The sequence below is a fragment of the Natator depressus genome, chromosome 18, assembly GCF_965152275.1.
Source record: "Natator depressus isolate rNatDep1 chromosome 18, rNatDep2.hap1, whole genome shotgun sequence".
NCBI classification, from domain to species: Eukaryota; Metazoa; Chordata; order Testudines; family Cheloniidae; genus Natator; species Natator depressus.
This window is the reverse complement of record NC_134251.1, coordinates 13,539,727-13,562,367: the sequence shown is the minus strand read 5'-3', so window position 1 is coordinate 13,562,367 and position 22,641 is coordinate 13,539,727. Positions and strand designations below refer to the sequence as shown.

At 47.2% G+C, this 22,641-nt stretch overlaps 1 protein-coding gene across 2 annotated transcripts in view; it reads left to right on the top strand.

Moving 5' to 3' along the window:
- Positions 1-14,170, top strand: part of CA6 (carbonic anhydrase 6) — a 44,315-nt gene extending 30,145 nt beyond the window's left edge. For both annotated transcript variants that reach the window (XM_074975160.1, XM_074975161.1), the window contains exons 7-11: positions 2,658-2,724; positions 4,442-4,599; positions 7,763-7,886; positions 9,527-9,625; positions 12,638-14,170. In XM_074975160.1, the coding sequence (XP_074831261.1) occupies positions 2,658-2,724; positions 4,442-4,599; positions 7,763-7,886; positions 9,527-9,625; positions 12,638-13,251 (1,062 nt within the window). In that variant the 3' untranslated portion in view covers positions 13,252-14,170. The remainder of the gene's footprint in view (positions 1-2,657; positions 2,725-4,441; positions 4,600-7,762; positions 7,887-9,526; positions 9,626-12,637) is intronic.
- Positions 14,171-22,641: the final 8,471 nt, after the last annotated feature.

Below are 22,641 nucleotides of genomic sequence, written 5' to 3'. Positions count from 1 at the left end.
TCTCCAGCACATTACTGGAGCAGCCAGGGGCGGATCTTTCCCTGCTCAGAGTGTCGCAGCTCCTCAATGGCCCAGGCTTCCAGGCTAGAGTAGCTTATCCCACTTGCCTGCAGCACATGGCTGGTGGACGTGCCTAATGGGGTGCTCCTTCAGCCTTTGTATTACACACAGTGACCCCTTTGGAACGTGGCTCTGGAGAATGCCTGGGATTAGCACTCCCTGTGCCGCCCTCTCATGCACTGCCCTCTCCCCATGTCACAGAACCACACTGGTTCCACTGCAGACTGGGTCTGACTCCTTTGCCTGCACTGGGTGATGAATATATTTTTTCTCTTATGGCCTCCTCTCTTTGCCAGGGGGGAGGAAAGAGGTGAAACTTGCCTGTGGACAATGATGTGGCTCAGCCTTTCATTGTCCTTGGAGTGGTCCTGTCCCCAGCTGAGATTATTTTGAAGGCCCAGGCTCCTGTGTCCAACAGCTCCCTTCTGCCAAGTGCATGGGCTCTGTACTACTGGCATCTCCCGCTGGTACAAAGAGGAAGAGTCTGAGATCAGAGCTGTCTGAGGGAGGGTGTCCTAGGCCAGGAGTGGGGGGAAGGTGAGCTGATACCCCTACCACTCAACCCACACCCTCACAGACTGAGCTGAACAACCCCATAGTACAAGCCCCAGGGGAAAGCTACAAAGTGGCAGATGTTAGTAGGTAAAGCAAGAGCCCTGTAGCCACATGGATGTGAGAGAGGGGAGGTGGAGCAGCATCGAGGCAGACAGAATAGAAGAAGCAGAGCTGGATGAATGACGGAAAAGAAACGTTGCGGGTAAATAATAATAGGGAGGAGGGATGCTCATTTAGGGAATGGGGCTGGGATACAGGAGAGCTGGGCTCAACTCCCAGGCCAGCTTTGCCACAAACTCGCTGTGTGACCCTGGGCAAGTCACTTAGCCTCAGATCCTCAATGGCATTTAGACTCCTAGCTTCCCTTGAAATCAGCTGCCTGGGCCTCAGACTCCTCATCCTTCAGTTCCCCATCTGTAACTTGGGCCCAATAATAACACTTCCTTTCTCCAACCTGTTGTCTCCCTTATCTGTTTAGACATCAAGTGCTTTGTGGCAGGGAGAGTCTCCTGCTAGATGTATACACAGCACCTAGCACCATGGGTCACCAGGGGGGCTGGAACAATTTTTATAGTGGGGGTGCTGAGACCCATTGACCCAAACTGTAAACCCAGTCTATACTGGAAACCATTTCAAGTTGGGGGTACTGCAGCACCACCACCCCCCGCACCCCTTGTTCCAGCACCCATATGGGGCACCCCTCTGAGTCGGGGCCTCTAGGTGTTATTGTAATAAGAAGAAATTATAACAGAATAACTATTTGATGGGGGGCAGGGAAGCTCAAATTAGTGACCGATCTTCTGCCTCGGGAGTGCTGTGACTGGCTTTAGGTCATGGACGTGGCTGAATGTCTGTGTGTTTACTGATCTTAGTAACTGGACTCAGAGGTCTGGCTCTCTGATGGGAAAGGGTCACCCCTCCCCTCTCTTCTCTGGCTCTGGGAAGCACCACTCAGCTGCCCACTGCCAGCACCAGAGCATTGTTCGTCTCCTCCAGGCTCCACCCTCGTGAGAGCTCCGTGCTCATTTCAAAGGCCTGAGCGCTGCTTCGTGTTGACAAAAGCTGCAGACAGGGATCTGCGGTCCTAGCAAGAGATGATTTGACATGGCAGTTGAGATCCCATTGTGGTGCGATAAAGAGAGGCATAACCTCGCTCCGTTCCAGAGCGCCTGCTGACAAGAAGCTTCCAGGCACTGAAAAAGGGCATCTCCCTCTCTTCCTCATGCTTCGCAGTTCATGAGAGGCAATGATCAGAGGCTGAGGGGATCAAGACTCCTGGATTCTCCTCCCAGCTGTGGGAGGGAAGTGGTGTCTAGTGGTTAGAGCAAGAGGGACTGCATCTGGATTCCTGGGTTCTGTTTCTAGCACTGGGAGAACAGTGTGGTCTAGTGCTTAGCGCAGTGGGGCCAGGGGCCAGGACTCGTGAGTTCTACTCTCAGTTCATGCATTGAGTTTAGGTGGGTCATTTAGGGCCAAAAAGGTGTAGGATCTTAGGCCCAAATTTTCAGGATGTGGTTGCTTAACATTGGGCATCTAACTCACTACTGAGACACTTCCTGAATCATAACTGGCTTGATTGTCAGAGGTGCTGAGCACCCACACATCTTATGGAAGGCAATGGGCTCTGACAATCAAGTCAGTTATTCAGATACCTAAATACAGACTTTGGTGCCCAACTTGATGCTCCCAAAGTTTGAAAATGTCAGCCTTAGCATCTCCATGCCACAGCTTCCCACACCTAACACACAAGAGAACACTAGGATGCTTTAGTGTGTATGTAAGAGGAGGACACGGGGGAGGAGCCCTTCACCCTCTAACCCTCCAGCACTCTTGTGCAATTCAGTGCAAGCTTCTATCTTTCGGATCCATAATGACAAGTGTGGTGATTACTCATGAAAATATCCAATCCCTTAAGAAATCCAGCTCCAGTATTCGGCTGTGTGAGCTCCTGCCTCAGTGAATCTCACATGCTGAACGGAGCTAGAGCTGGTGCTAGGTTGACTTTTACACATTTTATTCAGCAAGCCCTGTTCTCCTTCTAGGATGGGAATTTTGAGAACACCTACTACAGTGAATTCATTTCGAACCTGGCCAAAATCAGGTTTGCTGGTAAGTCCCTGGCACCCCTCTCCATTCTTGTTGTCCAAAAAGTCAGTACTTGTAAGTGCTGGGTACGCCTGGCCTAAAGGAGACAGCCCAAAGGGAGAGATGGCAGGGCGGGTGAGCTCAACAGGAAGATCCATTTCATTCTCATGGATAAGGTCAGATAGATCTTGGCCTGGTTGGTGAATGGCGTGGGAGACTGGGGTTATTATTTACCTGGTTTTACGGTGCAGTGGCCACTTCAAGGTCAGATGTCCCATGAGCCAGAGGTCACATAGAGCTATCAGAACTTAACATGCTCTTCCTCGTCATGCATGACAGGACCCAGGTCTGTGACCCAGCCAGAGGGTTCCAGCTGATGGGGACTTTCCCTTTCAGTTGTAATTTACCAGTCTTACAGATGCCCCATGCTCATTGGGTTCCATGTGCTTTGCTGGACGCTGCAGTTGTTACTGGGAGAAGCAGGGGAGGCTAGTAGGCAGCTTGCTGCATTTTTTTAAAAACAAATTCTGTATCAAGTTACAGTTAAATAACTAGGTTACTTCAGCCATACCCCACTGCACACCACTGCAGCTTCTCTCCTTCCCCACACATGCAGGAAACAGGGGTACTGATTGCAGAATCATCCTTCCATTCTTAAGCAAGCCATGGCATCCTGTTAAAGGGAGGGACTTCTCCCTGCTTCCACCAGAGCTTGCTACATCAGAAAAAATAGTCTCACTAAATAAGTAAATAAATAAATAAATGAAAAGTCTACAGCAACCCAGTATTAACACAATACGCTGGGCTATTGGTTTGGGGCTGCCCTGGGATTTCCTGAGCTGATTCCCATGGGCAGGTGAACTCACCTGTGTAATCAGGTCTTTCTCACGAACACCAAACTGGTTCTCAAGCCACAAAACCCACCCTTGCATTATGTGTAGGGCAAATTCCATAGGGACCTTGGAAGGTCCAGAATCATAAAAAATAGTCGTCTTAATAATACCTAGCCCTTATATAAAGTGATTTTTATTTTCAAAGTGCCTAGAGCAGGAAAAGAGCTATTAAATCAGCTTATCAGGTATGGTTATTGTTATTTATCTCTATTCTAGTAGCACATATAGACTCCAGCCCCACTATGCAAGGTGCTGTAGACTAGAGTTGGTAGAAAATTTTCATCAAAACAAGTTTCCATCATAACGTGTCCTTTCAACAAAACTGAACCAGTTGGGTGAAAGTGTGTAGCCATTTTGATGAAATTTAATTTAAAAATATTGGAGAAAACCCATTTTAAAAACATCTTTTTTCAACATTTTCAGAACCATTTTTACTATTTTTGTTGTGAAATTTATTTTGTATAAAAAATAGAAAAGGGTGAAAAATCTAAACCGATCATTTTGCATTTATTGAAATGAAAAGTGTCGAAGGACCTGAAATTAATTTTAGTTTTTTGGGAGGTCGTTTCTTGAAAAATGTCTACACTTTCATCTTGATTTGGGATGAAGATTTTTTTCAAAAATCTCAGAATTTTTCTCAGGAGAGAAAATCTGTTTGCAGTCAGCTCTCGTACAGCCGTAACAAAAATACAGTCCCTGCCCATCTGCCTTTGCTTGGCTCAGTCACTGGCCTAGTTCCTGGTGAATTTGAGAAGAGATTTGTCAAGTGTCTGGCCATAGCTGCCAGGACCAGTCCTCTGCTTTCCTCTCCAGGGTCATTATATAGCTGTCTTTTGTTGCCTTTTTAGGGCAGTCAACCAAGCTCAGTTCACTGGATGTCCAAGCCATGCTGCCCGAAAACCTCTCACACTTCTACAGGTATCACGGCTCACTGACCACACCGCCATGCTCAGAGAGTGTGATCTGGACAGTTTTTGACTCTCCCATCATCCTGTCACACACACAGGTAAGGCCCCCTCCGCTGCTTGCCAGATGTGACAGCCTCTCCTCCTTCCAGGCAGCCTTTCTTTAATTGTCTCCACACCTCCACTCTCCATTGTCTGGTGCTTTCGAGGGGGCTGGGGCAATTATTTGCAGTGTTGTAGGGCCATGTGGAGGTGTGTGTGTCTATGTGGCATTTTGTAAAGGAATGAAGTCGCAGAGAAGCACAAAGTTGTAGTGATGTCTTGACATAATAGTGCTCAGTCCTTCTCTAAGGCCTTCCAGCCAGGAAAGTCACAGTGCTTTACAGACAGGAATGAATGTAGCTTCCCTTTATGCAAGGCAGGTCAATAACATTATCCCATTTTACAGCTGGGGAAACTGAGGCACAGCGGTTAAGTAACTTGCCCAAGACCACATAGTTAATCTTTGGTACCTCCTGATTCCCAGTCCCCTGCTCTAGTCACTAGTTGTAGCTCTTTCCTGATGTAGGGGGATGTTTTTCATCCTTTCCCACTCTCCTGTGTTCTTGGGAAAAGTAAGGTGTTTACCCCTCTCTGTCCCTTTTCTGGCTGCACAGGAAACTGGATCCAAGCAGTGCTGGGCCATTGCCTTAGGTGTGTTCGCCATGCTGCAGTGCTATGACCAGTGCTCCAATTGCTTTGCCTGGCACTTACACGTGAGACTCTATGACAGACACAGGTGGCTGATCATTGGCTTACAGATTTAGGGTGATGAATGCTCAGCCAGTCACACTGCTTGACAGAGGCAGTGTGGTCCAGTGGTTTGAGCATACTGCTGGGAGCCAGGAGCTCCCACATTCTAATCCTGGTCTTGACAGTAACTCAGCGTGACAATACTTACCTGCCTCATGGGGTGTAGTGAGAATAATATTTGCCAGGCCTTCAAGGGTCCAGTCCCTGGTCTGCCACTGACTCCCTGGATGACCTTCACCTCTCTGTGCCTCGGTTTCCTACGCCAGCAGCTCTCAACCTTTCCAGACTACGGAACCCCTTTCAGGAGTCTGTTTTGTCTCACGTACTCCCAAGTTTCACCTCACTTAAAAGCTACTTGCTTACAAAATTAGACCTAAAAATACAAAAGTGTCACAGCCACACTGTTACTGAAAAAATGCTCACTTTCTCATTTTTATCATATAATTATAAAATAAATCAAATGGAATATAAATATTGTACTTACCTTTCAGTGTATAGTATGTAGAGCCGTATAACCAAGTCATTGTCTGTATGAAATTGTAGTTTGTACTGACTTTGCTAGTGCTTTCTATATAGTTGTAAAACTAGGCAGATATCTAGATGAGTTGATGTACTCCCTGGAAGACCTCTGCGTACCCCTGGTGGAGAACCCCGTCCTAGGCCATCCAATGGGTATAGAAAACACTGACCATGACTGTTTGAGAGAGCGTCTGTGTGAGGATCCATCTATTTGCAGAGCACTCTGGGTGACGTGATATGCTGTAGTGCAAATTATTGGTGTTTGGCTGAACACGTCTAACAATCGTTGTAATTGAAGGAGGTGGAGAAGCTTCTGTGATTTATTATTTATAAACGGAAACAAAAAGAAACCTAGTATAAAAGTGTCATTAAGTATACGACCATGACTGTCCCTGTTGGAATTAGAGGGTGCTGGCTCGTATTCTCTCGTCTGCTGCTTAGACATCCACACTCAGCACAAGCCAGACTGCTAATTCAAAGAGTTTATAGTCTGAGGTTATTGAATCTCTAAATTCTCTAGGCCAAATTCAGCCTTGGCATAAACAGGTGCGTCTCCACCCAGAGCGACTCTCTGCCTTTCCCCCAGCCAAACTCGCGGTGCAAGGGTGGCAGCTGCAGCCACATCTTGCAGCCACGGTGGTTTAAGTTAAAATCTCTGTCAAGCAGAGCACAGATTAGCTGATGTCTGGTAAGCAGCAGCAAACCCCCCTGCTCAGTTAAACGCAACAGGGCCAGAACCCAGCAAGGAAGACCAGGCAGAACCAACCAGCAAAACTGCTGAGGTGGAGTCTTTGCGGTTTACAAAGCCAGGAGCATAACGAACTCACCCACCAGCAGGCCCTTGGGACCAGATTAAAGATAATTAAAGAACAATAATTGTTGTTTTTAGAAAAGCGACTCCCTCGTTTATATTGGCCTTGTGTAAATGGAGGCGTTATTTCAGCTGGGGCCGGTGCAGGTTTTGTCTAGACTCCAGGCTAGGCATTAAGCTGTGCTGATGACTCCACTCTGGACACAAAGGGGAGCTGTTGATGAGTGATTACAGGTGTCTCCTGTACCCCCAAGAGTGATCAAAACCTTTCAGGAAGGATGGGACTCTGTCCTCTTGTCTAGATCTGCCAGGGCATTTAGCATAGGGCAGAGACCCAGCATAAGCAACATCAATAAACTGAGAACACCAAGGAGCTTTAAATGAATTATTTTCCTTAGGTAAATAATGTGTGTAACCTTCTCTTTAAGACACAGCAGAGGTAGGAATGGGGTGTGTGTGATTGAGGTGAATTTGCATCTAAACAAGGGGCTGTGCATTCTAATGCGGTGGGGGGGGGACAGTTCAAAGGCCCCCTGGCAGTTGTCATTAAGCAAAATAATAGGACTCATTGCAAAATCCCCATCACATGCATTGCATGCATAGCCCCATCACATGCATAGGTGTCAGAACAACTTCCTCTTCCACTTAGTCCAGCCATTGCCCCTGAGCCTGACAGGTGCCGTGCTCCTGTTCTACTCCCTGTGTGTCCCTCAGTTCTGACATTGCAACACCCTCATTCTGGGCCTCTACACACTGCTGCTGGGAATGAGCCTCCCCACCCGGGGAGCAGACTCATGCTAGTGGGGCATGAGGTAGTGCACTAAAAATAGCCATGGGGGTGTTGCAGCAGGTGCAGGAGAGCAGGCTCTCAAGCCCAACTGACCCCATGGGTCTGAGCCCGAGTCTGCACCAGAGCTGCACTGTCCACCCTGTGATTTTTATAGCGCGCTAGCTCGAGTCAAGCTGGCGGGGAGGCTCACTTCCAGTGACAGTGTAGACATAGCCTACCTAGCTCTGCCACTGTAAGAACTCATGAGACACGATCTGCAGCTACCCCACTCTCAGTCTGGCGAGGGGTGTTTTTTCTTTCAAAGAGCTAGCCACCCATTTCCCCCTCCATAACAAGCCCATGTTGTTTAAAGATCAAGCTGCTGGAGAATACCTTGCGGGACTGGCAGAACAACACCCTGAGGAATGACTATCGCCACGCTCAGCCTCTCAACGACAGAGTGGTGGAATCATCTTTCAAAGCCAAAGGTGCCAAAGGTAAGGGGGGGGCTGGGACTGGGTGCCTGGGGTAGAACACAGCATCACAGGGGTGGCTCCAGGTGGGGCACAGGCCTGCAGGTAAGGAATGAGAAACCATTCGAAGTGAGTTTCATTTGCAATCAGTTAAGCAGAGAACCCAAGACCTTCACACTCAAGTAGGGGTTAACGGTACCCTCGGACTATGGGTAAGGAAGGGTGCAGGGGTGTATTGTGTCCAAGTGCCATGACAGCTCTAATATCTACTAGCAGAAACAACATGATCTATCTAAGGTACTTACATGGCTCCTATTACTGTAGTACCCAAGCGCTTCACAATCTTTAACAGATTTATCCTCACAAGCTCTGTGTGAACTAAGGAAATATTATCCGCAATTTAGAGACAGGGAGCTGAAGCACACAGACTAAATGACTTTCCCAAGGTGTCAGTGTCTGTCTGTGGCAGAGCAGGAAATTGAGTCCCAGGCTAGTGCCTTACCTAGTAAACCATCCTTCCTCATCACAGGCAAGGATAAGCATGGCCATCACAGCATCACTGACTGAGCACCCACAATCAAGGGCTTTTTTGAGAGAGAGAGAGAGAGAGCTTTTTGCATATTGAGCCCCTTGCAACATGAACTGTTTGCCAATGCAACTGAAGTGAGTGCCAATGCTAACAGAGGGTGCCTGGAAAGGATACCTGGGTTTGTGAGAATTTGGAGGCTGTATGATGCATCACCACTTGTTGTGCAAGACCCAGTGTGTTTGCTGTAGCATAGGTTTGGACCTTTGTCCCAGCACCTTTGACCCCCAGTGGGAAGAACATTAGCAATAAACTAACAGGGACAATTTCAGACACAGGGGACCTAACATGTTAAAAATCTCTCTCCAGATTCATAGACCACTCGACAACTCACCTTTGCTCAGTGTCTTTCATACAAACCATATTGTGGAATGCTTTGTGGAGTTTAACAGCAGGAAAGCGAGAGGGGGAGAGGGACACACACACCCAGGGAGAAATGGTCACAAGCCAAACTCAGGCTAGGTGTAGCCAAGAAGGGTCAACCCATGGGCTTAGTCTAAACTACAAAATTTTTGTTGACATAGCTATGGTAACTAGGAGGGTGGGGGAAGGAATTGCACCTCCTAGCCAACACAACTATGCTGACAAAATCCCCAGTGTAGATGCAACGATGCCAGCAGAAGTGTATCTGTTGGCTTAGCTAATGGTTTATTTGTGTTGGTCCAACGCCCCCTTCTATCAGCTTACGCTGCATCTCCACCAGGGGGCTCTGTCAGCGCGGCAGTAGCAGTGTAGTCATACTGTACTGGCAAAGCATCTGTTGTGCAGATAAGCACCTGATCCCATGGAAGTCTGCGGTAAGACGTTCACTGCTGTCAATGGGAGTAGAACTTGGCCTGCTCATCAAATGGTGGCAGTTTTGCCTCTGTTCTCTTAACAGATGGCAAAGATGAGGCCTTGTAGCCAGGAACAACTGCCCACTCAAACAATTCCCCACCCCAAGTGCTGCACAGGGGAAAGAGACCTCAGTTTAAAAGGGAGGTGCCCCAAAAGCTCCCGGTGTTTGGAAGCTTGAGAAATATCCCAGCTGACCATGAATCGATGTGTATCAGTGATTGCTGTTCTCTCACTGATCTAGAACTCTGTCTGCCAGAAGAACTCAGCTCAAAACTGGAGCAAATACACACTCAGCTCCAGGAGATGAAGAAGCATCTGCTGGCTGGAGTGGGCCTGACCGGTAAGACACTTCCAGCCACTTCTATTTCCATGAGATTCACTTGCACAGGAAGTCACTATCTATATCTTCCTCTAATGGGGAGCCCACAATGTCTCTGCCCGTGGATGCGTCAGCATCAGTGGGTGCTGTGTGGACATATGAGTAGAATTTTTATGGTTTTACGGTCCTTTTTATGGTTCCGCTGGAGAGTTTCCATCAGTCGTAGCATAACTAAGCTTAACTTAAGGCCAGCTGTTAGACAGCCACTAACATCCCATTGCCCTACTCTAGTGGCTCCGGAGATCAGCACATGAAAGAATTAAAACTCAGAGCATTGCTATGGAATGGAATGGAATATGATTATCCCCATTTTACTGATGCGGGAAACTGAGGCATTGAGAATTAAGTGACTTGCACAAAACAAGTCAGTGAGAGAGCCAAGAAATGAACCCAGCTCTCCTGACTCACTGTCCTGTGCTGTGACAACAAGACCAGCTTTCCTCCCAAATCAGATCCATATTTTGGAGGATATGAATTTAATTTCCAGACTCACCTCCTCATTCCCAGATACGCCTGCACAGAAATAGACTCTTGTGCATATATAGGTGGCATCTGCTACATTCATAAAGTCATGGCTTCCAGGAATCATGTCCCCTTTAATCCCAGAGGCTCATTTGTCAGGCATTTAAAACCAACAAATTAGTCTTGTATCAATTGGAAATCTATCAAGAAAGATGGGCCATGCCTGGACCTTGCCAGCTGAGCTGCCTGCCCCACACAACCCTTAATTTTGGGAGTTCAGATTAATTGGGACCTGGATCCAAACTGCTCCTGGTTTTGATTTACAGAACTACATATCAGCAACATGAAATTGTACCCATCTCTACCTGAAATAGTTATTATAGCCGGGGGAAAAAGGTGCATTGGACCTGAAATACACCTCACCCCTCCAAATATCTGCCCATATGCTCATACGACCTCCCCACCCCCCAACCTCACCTCATTTACTGGTATCTTCAGGCATGCTGGTCAGTTGCAATGAGATGTTATTCCAAGAGAAGCCCCCTGAACCAACATTGGAGGAATAGGCTGTCAAGGTTCCTTCCCCACTCTGAACTCGAGGGTACAGATGTGGGGACCTGCATGAAAAACCCCTAAGCTTAGTTTTACCAGCTTAGGTTAAAACTTCCCCAAGGTACAAACTATTTTACCTTTTTCCCTTGGACTTTATTGCTGCCACCACCAAGCATCTAACAAATATATAACAGGGAAAGAGCCCGCTTGGAAAAGTCTTCCCCCCCCCCCGCGCCCCAAAATCCTCCCAAACCCTACATTCCCTTTCCTGGGGAAGGCTTGATAAAAATCCTCACCAATTTGCATCGGTGAACACAGACTCAAACCCTTGGATCTTAAGAACAATGAAAAAGCAATCAGGTTCTTAAAAAAAGAATTTTAATTTAAGTAAAAGAATCACCTCTGTAAAATCAGGATGGTAAATACCTTACAGGGTAATCAGATTCAAAACATAGAGAATCCCTCTAGGCAAAACCTTAAGTTACAAAAAGACACAAAAACAGGAATATACATTCCATTCAGCACAACTTATTTTATCAGCCCTTTAAACAAAACAGAATCTAACGCATATCTAACTAGATTGCTTATTAGCCCTTTACAGGAGTTCTAACCTGTATTCCTGCTCTGATCCCAGCAAAAGCAACACACAGACAGAGAGAACCCTTTGTTCCCCTACCCCCCAGCTTTGAAAGTATCTTGTCTCCTCGTTGGTCATTTTGGTCAGGTGCCAGCGAGGTTATCTTAGCTTCTTAACCCTTTACAGGTGAAAGGGTTTTTCCTCTGGCCAGGAGGGATTTAAAGGTGTTTACCCTTCCCTTTATATTTATGACATAGGTCAATCACAGAAACATCATTTATGGAAAGTACCACTCTTTTGGGGGGTCAAGGGGAGGGAATCTTAAGGGTTGAAGAAAGAAAGACACACCATTGCAAAAGTTCTCTACCCCAAATGAAGGTCTTTCACATTCTCCTCTCCCCCTGTGCTCCGTTACATGCTACCATCCAGAATTTACAAAGTTAAACTCCTCTTTTCTTCCTTCTTTCCCAGTTTTTTGAGGGATTTTGTTGCCCAGGAAAGCGAGGAACCAATAGCTTATCACCTCTTATGCCTGTCCATTCCCGATAGTCCTGTGTTATCCTCTTGGCCACAGTCTCTCCTCTCTGCAACCTCCTCAAATCCAGCCTTAAAGGCTTTTGTGCTCCTACAGTTCTTGGACCACTTACAGCTGCTTGCATGTGAATTATTGTTAGGCATGTTTGTACTGGGAGGGGGCTGGAATTCTTCAACTACAATTTTTTTTAAACAAAAGCCACCTTTATTCAAAAATGAAACATCGTTAAAAACGTGGTTTGCTTTTTAAATGTTCTGGAGGTTTTTTTAATGACACCTGGAAATGAAACTTTCATTTGGGGCTCCTTCCCCTTTCTACCACCCTTCCTTTTCTACTGGCAAAATGGAAAAAAGGAATAAAGGGGAGGGAAGGGGGGAAATTATAAAAGAGGAAGGAATGAAAGGAGTGGGAGAAAGAAACCCTGCAAATTGACTTTTTTTTTTTAACAAAAAAAATACGTTTTTGCACAAAGTTTCAAAAAAAATTGAATGAATGAAAAAATTGTTCTTTTTCAAAATCTGTGGAACAAATATTATTCACATTTTTCTGAATTTTTTTAATGAAAGATCTTTCCCACTTTTTGCTCAGCTCTGATGGTATCAGTCCACCTTTCTCAGAGCTTCTGGGCCGGGCCTTTGCATGTTAAAGCATTTGGGGTAAAATGTTGCATGCACTTTCAAGGCCGTAAAGATAATACAAGGAGTACTAGCTGACGCCAGCTAAGACTCTGGCATAGCTTTGCCAGTGCAGCTCTGAGCTGTGTCCGCACATGCCCTTGCCCTCTGTAGACGCCGGATAGCATGTCTCTAAAGATGCATAATGGCTGGTTGATGTTTGGTTATTTCAGGCCTTAAATCTAGTGCTTTCCCAGCTTTCTACTTTCCCGCTGAAAACATCATGAGCTATGTGGCCGTCCGGCCCCTCCGTGACATGAAGCTCCAGGCCTTCACCTTGTGCTTTTGGATCCAAGCCCAGAATCGAGGCAGTCAGACCATTCTCGCCTATTGCACCCAGGAAAGAGACAACGAGCTGGTGGTGACTGTGGGCTCGGCCGTGGGGCTGTGGGTAGGGGGCCGTTTTGTTGAGTTCCCCCTGCACCACAAGTCTGAGGAGTGGCTCCACTACTGCGTGGCATGGGCTTCCCACTCCGGGGCAGCACATCTGTGGCTCAACGGAGTGGTGGGGAGAGAGATGAACCTCCAGAGAGGGTACGTGAGCCAGGCCGGAGGGACGCTCGTCCTTGGGAAGGACAGAGATGAGCTCCTGGGGATCTTCTCCAACGGGTTCTCCGGGTGGATGAGCCACGTCAACCTGTGGAGTTGGGTCATCAGCCACGCCGACATCCGAGCGCTCGCCTTGTGCAGGCGCAGTGAGCTGAAGGGGGACGTGATCGCCTGGGGGGAGACCCCCATGAGTCTCACAGGGGGAGTGGTGCTGGAGTCAGACCCCAGTTGCCAATGACAGCAGGTTGAATTGGTCCCCTCTTTCTGAGCAAATGGGGAAGCACATTTGTACAGTGTGTATTTTTCTAAAGCACTTTGGCTAACTGGCCATTTCTCCTTCTGCTTTAAGTTTAGAGTCATTAAACACGCAGGATAGTGTGACACGCAGGGCCCAGAGACCCCTCGGGGAGAATAGAAGGTTTAAACCCCAAAACAGAGCCGTGGAACCAACAGATTTTATACTGTGTTAATGTGCTATAAAGGTCTACTGAGTAAGGTCTTTTTTGGATGCTTGTAATGTTCTAAAGTCAATGGTCATGATTATGCAATATGTCCACAGACTGTGGTTATGTATTTATGTATATAGAAATCTGTGCTCATAATCTATGGTACAGCTACAACTCCACCTGACATCCAGGCAGCAGGCAGGGAGGGGCTGCTGCCTCCCGAGACAGCCGAGACTAGCCCCAGCCTTGTACAACCCAGGGAAAGACAAATGACAGGCCATTAGAGTTAATGGGAAGACACAGATATCCCGGCTAGAATTCCTGCCCCGCCGTGAATAACCATGAGTCAGCATGGGGGGGAGCGGGGAGGGAGAGAAGATAAGTCTTAGGGACCAGCTTGTAGATGGGAGCCTGTCTGTGAACACTGGATTCCCCACTAAAGCGAGGGGGTACTCTTGGGTACCGTTCCAAGTCCCCAGCAATAGGTAGCTTGCAGTAGAAAAGGGATTTTATCCAATATAGAAATGTAATGCCTGCAACAGCATCTTTATGTCTGTCTACTGTGTGACTTGTATGGGTTTGCTCTTTCTTACTATTTTATCTTTGGGTCTATGGTTCTTCTATTAAATAAACCTCGTTTATTCCCCCCACACACACACCAGGTCATTGTGGAGTGTGCTCCCCACAGTGAGCTGATCACTTCAGGGCTGCTTTCATAGCTTTGGGATCCACTGCATGCATCCGATGAAGTGAGCTGTAGCTCACGAAAGCTTATGCTCAAATAAATTTGTTCGTCTCTAAGGTGCCACAAGTACTCCTTTTCCTTTTTCAAAGGGGGAAAAGTCCAAGTATCTGGTAATTACGAACTCAGGAGGATGTTTTGGGGAGACTTGGGACCGGAAAGGCTGTTGGTGTCACCCTCCGAGGAGTAAAGAGGCTGGGGGGAGTCCGGGTGAGACCTTGTGCTTGTGGGCTGCCTACTGGACTCCGGGATTTGAATCAAAGCCACAGAATAGAGGCTCCCATGATTACAGGGCAGGGGGTGACAAAACCTCTTACCGCTCTAGGTGATCCCCAAAACGTCACCCTCACAGCTTTGCTTTGTTTGCAGGGACCTGACAGGGGTTAAGCCCCTGCACGACTCTCAGACTCAAGCATTTGTCAGCAGTTTAAGCTGATTGATGTAGCTGCTGCCCCTTAGACAAAAGAAACACATGCACAGATCTCTCCCATACACAGCAGCCTCACAAGTGGCATTATCTTCTTCTGTTCATTCACAGGGGCTGGGCTACCATCTCTCCATCCATTACTTGCCTCCTCACCCCTTCTCCGTGGTGTGCTCTCTATGCATGGGCTCCACACTTCTCATGCCAGCATTGCATCCTCTCACCCCTCGCGTGGGAACAGCCCCATCCTTATGTGGGTTCTCTTTCACCACCCCAGGGATCATTCCATCCCCCTGAGCATGGGATTATCTCGGTCCACTGCCCCTATGCAGTCATCTTCCCAGACCCCACCCCATTCCAGGATCTTCTTTCCTGGACTTAGGTTGACCTATGGGCCAAGCCAGACTAAAGCCCGTGGCAGTTAATTGCCATCAAACACCCATTCTTTCCATGGTCAAAAGTTTATTTTTTCTTCTAAAGGGAAACAACTGAAAAATAAAACCTGAGCATGCAAACAGCCTGGCACCTTCTACACATGCTGTCTGCATGATAAAACTCTGATCCTCATTCTCTCAAAGGACAGGAGTACTTGAGCTAAAGCAGAGTCTCCATCAGCAAATAAAGCAAATAACATGCTGGTGAACAGTTCTGCTTCTTTCCAGCAGAAAGCAGCAACACACAAGATAGTTGGGCACAGATGTCTGAATAGAATTATTTGTATCTGCTCTGTAACACCCTTATGGCAAAGACTAGCTTTAGATTTTATTTTACAACTTTAAAACATGAAATTAATTATAAAAAAAATCTAGACCAGTAAATGCATTACAAAAAAAGCACTCCAGTGCCCTAATGCCGCATTGCCCTTTCCTGCAAGGGCCAACACATTAGTTTTCAGAACGAATAGAATGCTCAGGAGTAGAATTAGTCAAGAACCAGCTCTGGAAAGCTCCTTAAAACCAAATTAGGCTTATAAACAATAAAGAAGCTGAGGCCTAGAGTTTCATCAGTGCCAATAAATCTGGGTGCTCAGCTCAACAACTTGGGCCTTGTTTGGAATGGTGTGGAGCACCCATCAGAGGGGGAGCCCAACTCAAAGAACAAGTTCTGCTCTTCTGAATATCAGGGCCCCAGTGGCCAGCTTTTCAAAGTGTGCTCCCCAGGTTGGGTGCAGCTGTGCCCTTTGGCAGATATGTCCAGAAGTGTTATACATGGCATCTGCTGGGGACTTTTGAAAATCAGACCTTTATTTAGGTGCCATAATAGGAGAAGAGCTCTTTCAAAAAGCTGGCCCCAACTATCTCAAGTTGGGCACCCAAAAATTGCATACCAGCATTTAGTGGACACTTGAAAAATGTTCAAGTTTAAAGAAAACGAATTCTACTGCTGCATCCCCACCTGCACTCTTTCCTCCACCGCAGAGAGAACAATTCACACACAAACCCAGTATATTGCAAGGCTTGATTCTCCTCTCACCTTAATGGCCCCAGTGGCATTTCTCTGTATTTGTGCATGCACAGAATCTGGCCCCACGTATCACAAGAACATTTTTCCTCCTCTCTTCCAAGTGGAAGCATAACATTCTGACAGCAGTAAAAGAAAGGAAAACACATGATGCAATCAACACACATTGGGGGGGCCACGTGTTGGACAGAGTTTGTTTTATTGTCACAAGAAAATTTACATGCATTTCATATATTCTTTTGCTGCCGCTATGTGCTAAATAAGTGACAGTGAATAATTCTCCTCTGATTCCTTCAGAACACTTTGATGTTACTAGAGGACCATTTACCACTCATGCTTCTGGTATATTTTGTTAGAAGCAAAGGTTATTTCTCCCCCTTGTAAAAGTGACAGCACAGTGCCACCAAGAGGGGACCAGATTTCAAACACTTCTGTCTGCAGCTGCGTTTGTACCTCACCGATTTGGTCCAATGCCAATAGAAACATTAATTCCAGGATCACTCCAGTCTCTGTTGGAAGAAATCCTTACTTCTATAGAAATTCTCAGGGCTTTAGGGGGTTTTGATCTTAGAAATGCTTTGCAGGAACAGTTGATTCTGGCAACTTACACTTTATGAGCCTGATTCTGCTCTCACGACAGCATAAATCGGGCATAACTCCTGTGAGGTCAAGCTGTGAAACGGGTGTGGGATCAGAATCGACAGTCAGAGAATCAAAGTCAGACAGTGGCATTTTGCGGGGGGAGGAAATCTGTACAGTCATTTCTTCCCCTTCCCCAAGAAGAGTTGAGCCAGTTCTGACTGTCTGCATCACGCAGACGGATTCAGATTAATTTTCACACAGCCCTTTGGCCGACACTTCAGGACAGGTTTTCAGGCTTCCATTTTTGTGTCAGCAAATTGTGGGTACAAATAAGGTCACCTAGAGGTACCTGACTGCAGCTGAAAAGATGGTACTTAGAACTCCAGGCACAATCATTTACTTACATATCCAAATAATCTGAACTGCACCTGGAAATAGGTGTTGGTCGTAACAGCTTAAGGCCTAGCTGAAAATCAGGCCTGCTTCCCCTTTGAACAGCCAGGCAGCACAGCCCTGTGCGTGTTGAAATGCCCCATTGCAACAAACAGACTGGGCCTGCAGACTTAGCCCTTCTCCATTTGTAATTTGTTTTCCTATCAGATTTAATACTTATCATTAGGCTCCATGACAAATAGCAGCAGACACGTCTAGTCTCACTCATTGGGCCTGAGACTCGCTCATTACCATGCTTTCTCACTCTCGCACGCATTCCTAAGCTTATCTCACTCATTTTGAGTAAATATATAAAGGTTTAAAACATTTTTACTCAGGCTCTGCAAGAGACAATAATATAGCCGGGACCTTCTTGGAGATTGGAAAGCCGTTTTCCAAGCTTGTGTATTGTGGTAGCCATGGAGACAACAGGCTCATGAGAAGAGAGGCGGCTACGTGGGTTTTTTTGTGTGTGTGTGTGACTACTTGATGGTCAAAAAAATATGAGTTTGCCCAAAAAATGAGCAGGACTTGATCAAAAGCTTGCAGGTTCTGCCAAATACAGTTCAAAATTTACACCCCACTGGACAAATTCATGTCCTTAGAGATCTCCAACCATCCAGGTCTTGGTTCCAACTAGCAAATAGTTGTGTTTATTAAAATCCACTGGTTTGCGCTGCATATAGAATTCCCACGTGCCCTAGACTTTAGTATGAATTAGGACCTCTAAGCATTTCATATGCAATATTAAGCAATGTACATTTTAAAAACAAACTATTAAGTGCTGGTTGGATTAAAAACATGGACTGTTGGATGTTGCTAAGGAACAAAGATGAGAGTCCCTGTCTTAAGCAATGACCTACCACACCACCTGGAAAGTGTCACTCTTTGGGACTGTCAAACTCACTCTTAAGGACAGCCAACCCGTGGCATCTCTGCCACAGGCCACCTAGAAGGGTTATACAACAAGAGTGAGCCGACCGTCCTGACAAGGCCTTCAATGTACTGAGAACGTTTGCGATGAGCAACCGTTTGCGATGCAAAACCCTCTTTCAGCCTCCGCCATAACAGCCACATGCAGAAGTTTTCATCAAATCAGATTTATTTACAGCTACAAACCAATCGTTCCAGCACAACCTATCAAGAGCCCTTTCTGCATTAAGGGCTAATGTTAACCTCTTCCTCACCAATTCTTTCCTGGGACCTCCCCCTTTCGCTAGCCATTGCCACATCAAGGATCTTCACACTTCTGCCCACTGGCTCTCAGAGGCACCAGCTTCCTCTGTCTGGTTAGGAGGATTACAGCAAAGGGCCAACCACTCAGTTTTCCTTGTGTTGCCAGCACCCAGTGCCCAGAGGCAAAACAACAGCAGGGGTTCGTTGCCCGGTGTGCGTCACCCAATAAACACAACGGGGTGGAGAAGCAGAAAAGTTTATTTGGAATTCCAAAGAAAGGTACAGGGAGAGAAATCTCAAATCCTGCACACCAGAGCAGGTCATTACACACACTTTTATATTCCTTAGTGCTACTGCACTACACATCAGCCAGTCAAAGCTTTGCACAAATACTCTGCCTTCCTTATATGGGTTACAACAATGTTTATTTCCTGTAACCTCTAACAAGCATTCCTAGCAACTTAAACAACCAGCACATCCTGTCTGGCCTTGTAGCTGTCTCTCCTGTTATCTTTAACTTGGCGTCAGCAAACCTTACACTATGAGGCATTATCTACAACAGCAACATTGTTTTAAGAGCAAAAGAGCTTACTCAAACCAGCCAGGCCTGAGTTCTATTAAGGGGGTTGACAAGAAGGCCTTAGGCCTTCAGCAGGGAGACTTCCTCGACCCTTATGGCCTTCCATCCCCTCGACTTAACTAGTGGCCATGCCCTGGGGTCTCCAACAATTCCCTCCTTTGAGAATACTTATTTCTGTTGCTTGAGGCTTCTCATCTTTATTTACTTACTAGTGGACTGTGCATAAAATTAAAATTTTTAAAGCTATGCAAAATAAGCATTTTTACACAGGACCACATACAACACAGTAAACATAACATGATTAATACAAGGAAAAAAACTTAAATAATAGGCTAAACAACCCACTTAGCCACGGGGAAAGGCCCCAACCAGAAAATAAAGAGCCTAGCCAATCCTCCCCAGTTTGCTGATGAATGCCCTTTGCCAGCTGCTGTAGGCATTGTAAATCAGTTTCTACGGATGGCCCTGCATCTGTTATATTAGAGCAACACATGCCTGCAACCTTCTGGCATAGGTGACCATGGCGTAGAAGCAAATAATTCACAGCCAGCCTGTTCTGTAGCATACCCTGACGTACTTCCCCTAACTCATGTGAGAGTTGGGCCAGGACTGTTGAGGTTAAATTAATGGCCTTTGCCACCGTGCAGGCAAGGTGCTCTACTGCGTGATAATTATGCACCACAAGCCCAGGAATACCAACTAAGGAAAAGGCCAGAGCTGCTGCCTCAGTCTCTGAGAATAAGGTTCTCTGAGAACGACGTTGCGTTTACTGCACTCTAGGCCAGTGCCAGCCAGGTATTTACGGGTACAGTGCCTGAAACAGCAGTACCGCTTAGGCACACGGCCAAGAAGGGGAATAAAATATACCCTCCCATCTACTTTCCTGCCTTCCCGGTGGGCTGCCATTTGAATAATAATTTTAGTCCAAGATCCTCAGTGGAGGGGGCTGAATGCACAGTCCACCTTTCAGCCGGGGGGGTTGACACCACTTTCAGCCGGGTACAATGAATTCAATTTTTGTGTCCCTTGACCTTTGCTGCTGTGTGGGAGACCAGCAGGACGGTATAGGGTCCCTTCCACTTTTCCTGGAGGGGCTCGTCTTTCCAGGTACGTACGAGCACTGAATCACCAGGCTGCAGGGAGTGGATGGGCGAGTCCAAGGGTAGAGGCTGGGAATCCTTAGTATACCTGTAAAGAGACAAAAGAACAGCAGACAGGGAACACATATACTGAGACAGAAACCCATTCCCCAATTCCCACTCTCCGCCTGACACAACCACTGTACCATTCATAGGCCATGCCCTTCCAAACATAATTTCGAAGGGACTGAGCCCTAATCTACCCTTTGGAAGAGCACGGATGCGGACCAGAACTAGGGGCAGGGCATCAGGCCACCGTAGAGAGGCCTCCTGGCATACTTTCGAGAGATGTCGCTTAAGGGTCTGATTGGTCCGCTCCACTACCCCCCTGGCTTGCAGTCTCCAGGGTGTATGGAGTTTCCAGGGAATCTGTAAGGCGTCTGAGATGCTTTGGACAATTTTTGACGTGAAGTGTGTTCCATTGTCAGATTTTATCCACTGGGGAAGTCCAAAGCGAGGAATGATCTCCTTAACAAACTTGAGCGCCACTGTCCTGGCAGTGCAATTGCGACATGGAAAGGCTTCCGGCCATCCGCTGAATCTATTCACTATGACAAGGAGATACTTGAACCCTTGGGTCCGGGGAAACTCAGTAAAGTCTATTTGCCACACCCGTCCGGGGCATGGAGTGGGTTCCAGGGCCGCTGGTGGCACTGGGTGTCCTGGTCGGGGGTTATTCTTTTGACAGACTAGGCATTCCGCCTGTACCTGGGCAGCCAGGGGTCTGAGTCTGGAGGTTATAAAGTACTTTCCCATTAGTTGGATAAGTGCCTCCCTGCCAGCATGAGTGGTTTGATGTAGTTTCTGTAATCCTGGCAGCATTAGGCCCTTTGGTAAGAGGACTCTCCCTTCCGGGGAATGAAGCCATCCCTCCTTTTCCTGGAGACCAAGTTTGTCAGCTAGCTGTTTCTCCTCCCCAGAATACTGAGGGGTCGGGAGCTCCCCCACTGATGGGATAAGGGCATACATATAGGTGTTCTCAGTCTGAGGGGACATCAGGGTGGCAGCATGCTTCGCCTCTCTGTCCTGGCATTACCCCTGGTCACGTCTTGATCCTCCCTCTGATGGGCCTTACAGCGTACCACCACCACTTCCAAGGGGAGTTGCACTGCCTCGAGAAGCCGGAGAATTTGGGGCCTGTGTTTTACTGGGGAGCCTTGGGCTGTCAGCATTCCCCTTTGTTTCCATAGACCAGCATGGGCATGCAGCACCCCAAAAGCATATTTGGAATCAGTGAAAATATTGACCCGTTTTCCTTGGAACAGGTCGAGTGCACGGGTCAGGGCCACTAGCTCAGCCAACTGGGCAGAGGTCCCAGCGGGCAAACTTTCAGCTTCCACGGTGTCATTTAGGGTCACAACAGCATAACCTGCCCTCCTTTGCCCATCTATCACCATGCTGCTACCATCAGTGTACCACTCATAATCTGCATTTGGGAGGGGCACATCCTTCAAGTCCGGGCGGCTAGAATATTGGGCATCTATGATCTCCAAACAGTCATGTTCCTGTTTCTCAGTTTCTGGTAAGAGGGTGGCAGGGTTAAGGGATGGACAAGGCTGCAGCATGACCTCGGGGTTCTCTAAGAGCTTTGCTTGGTATCTTTGCCTGTGGCTCCTGTCACAGTGAGGGAGTCTGCTACTGGCAACTGAAGGGGTTGATTTACAGCAGTTCGTGCCGCTCCAGAGTCCACTAAAAAATCTATTTCTTCATTTCCCACCCGCATTTTTACTCAGGGTTCCGGGGGTAGGATGATCCGTCTCCCCTGACACCCGTATTCCTATTCTTCTATCGCTATCATAGAGGTACCCCCCCCTTTCCTTCTTGTTTGGGCACTCATTCTTTCAGTGTCCCTCTTGCCGACACAGGGCACACTGATTGCGCCCCAGTCGTCTCTCCCGCGGGCCTGCACGTCCGCGTCCACGGCCCCTTCCTTCTCGTTCACTTCCCTTCGTGCCTGCCTGCACCGCCACTACCATCAATTTCACTTGCTTCTTCTCCTTCTCCACTTCTCTTAAACTATACACTCGATTTGCTGCTTCTAAAATCTGTGCCATGGTCATACCGGTTAAATCCTCCTTTTTCTGTAGCTTTCTCTTAATGTCGGGGGCTGCCCTGCTTGTAAATGCTCCTTTAATAATTGCCTCAGTTTGCGGATCATTAGGATCTGCATTGGTATACTGTCGGATCGTGTCTCGAATGCGCTGTAAAAAGGCTCCAGGGCTTTCCTTTGGATCCTGCACTACCTCATATGGTTTAGTCCAATTAGTCTGTCTGACAGCTGCGTGACGGAGTCCATACAGTAGCAGCTCCTTATAGGAGGTGAGGTAGGTCATAGCCTGATTGTCATTTGGGTCCCTCCTAGGATCCTTTATGGGAACCTGATCATCTGGGGTCGGGATATTGTTACGGTCCTGGTCATATCGTCTTTTTGCTTTTCCCCTTGCTTTAGCTATGACCTGTTTTTGTTCAACCTCAGTCAATAATGTTTGCAGAAGGACATTACAATCATCCCAGTCTGGCTTGTAGCTGCTAAGACATCCCTCAAAAACCGATACAAACTTGCTTGGGTTGATAGAAAATTCTCCAGCCTGTGCTTTGGAAGTGGCCAGGTCCATAGGATTAAAAGGTGCATGAGTATAGAACTGC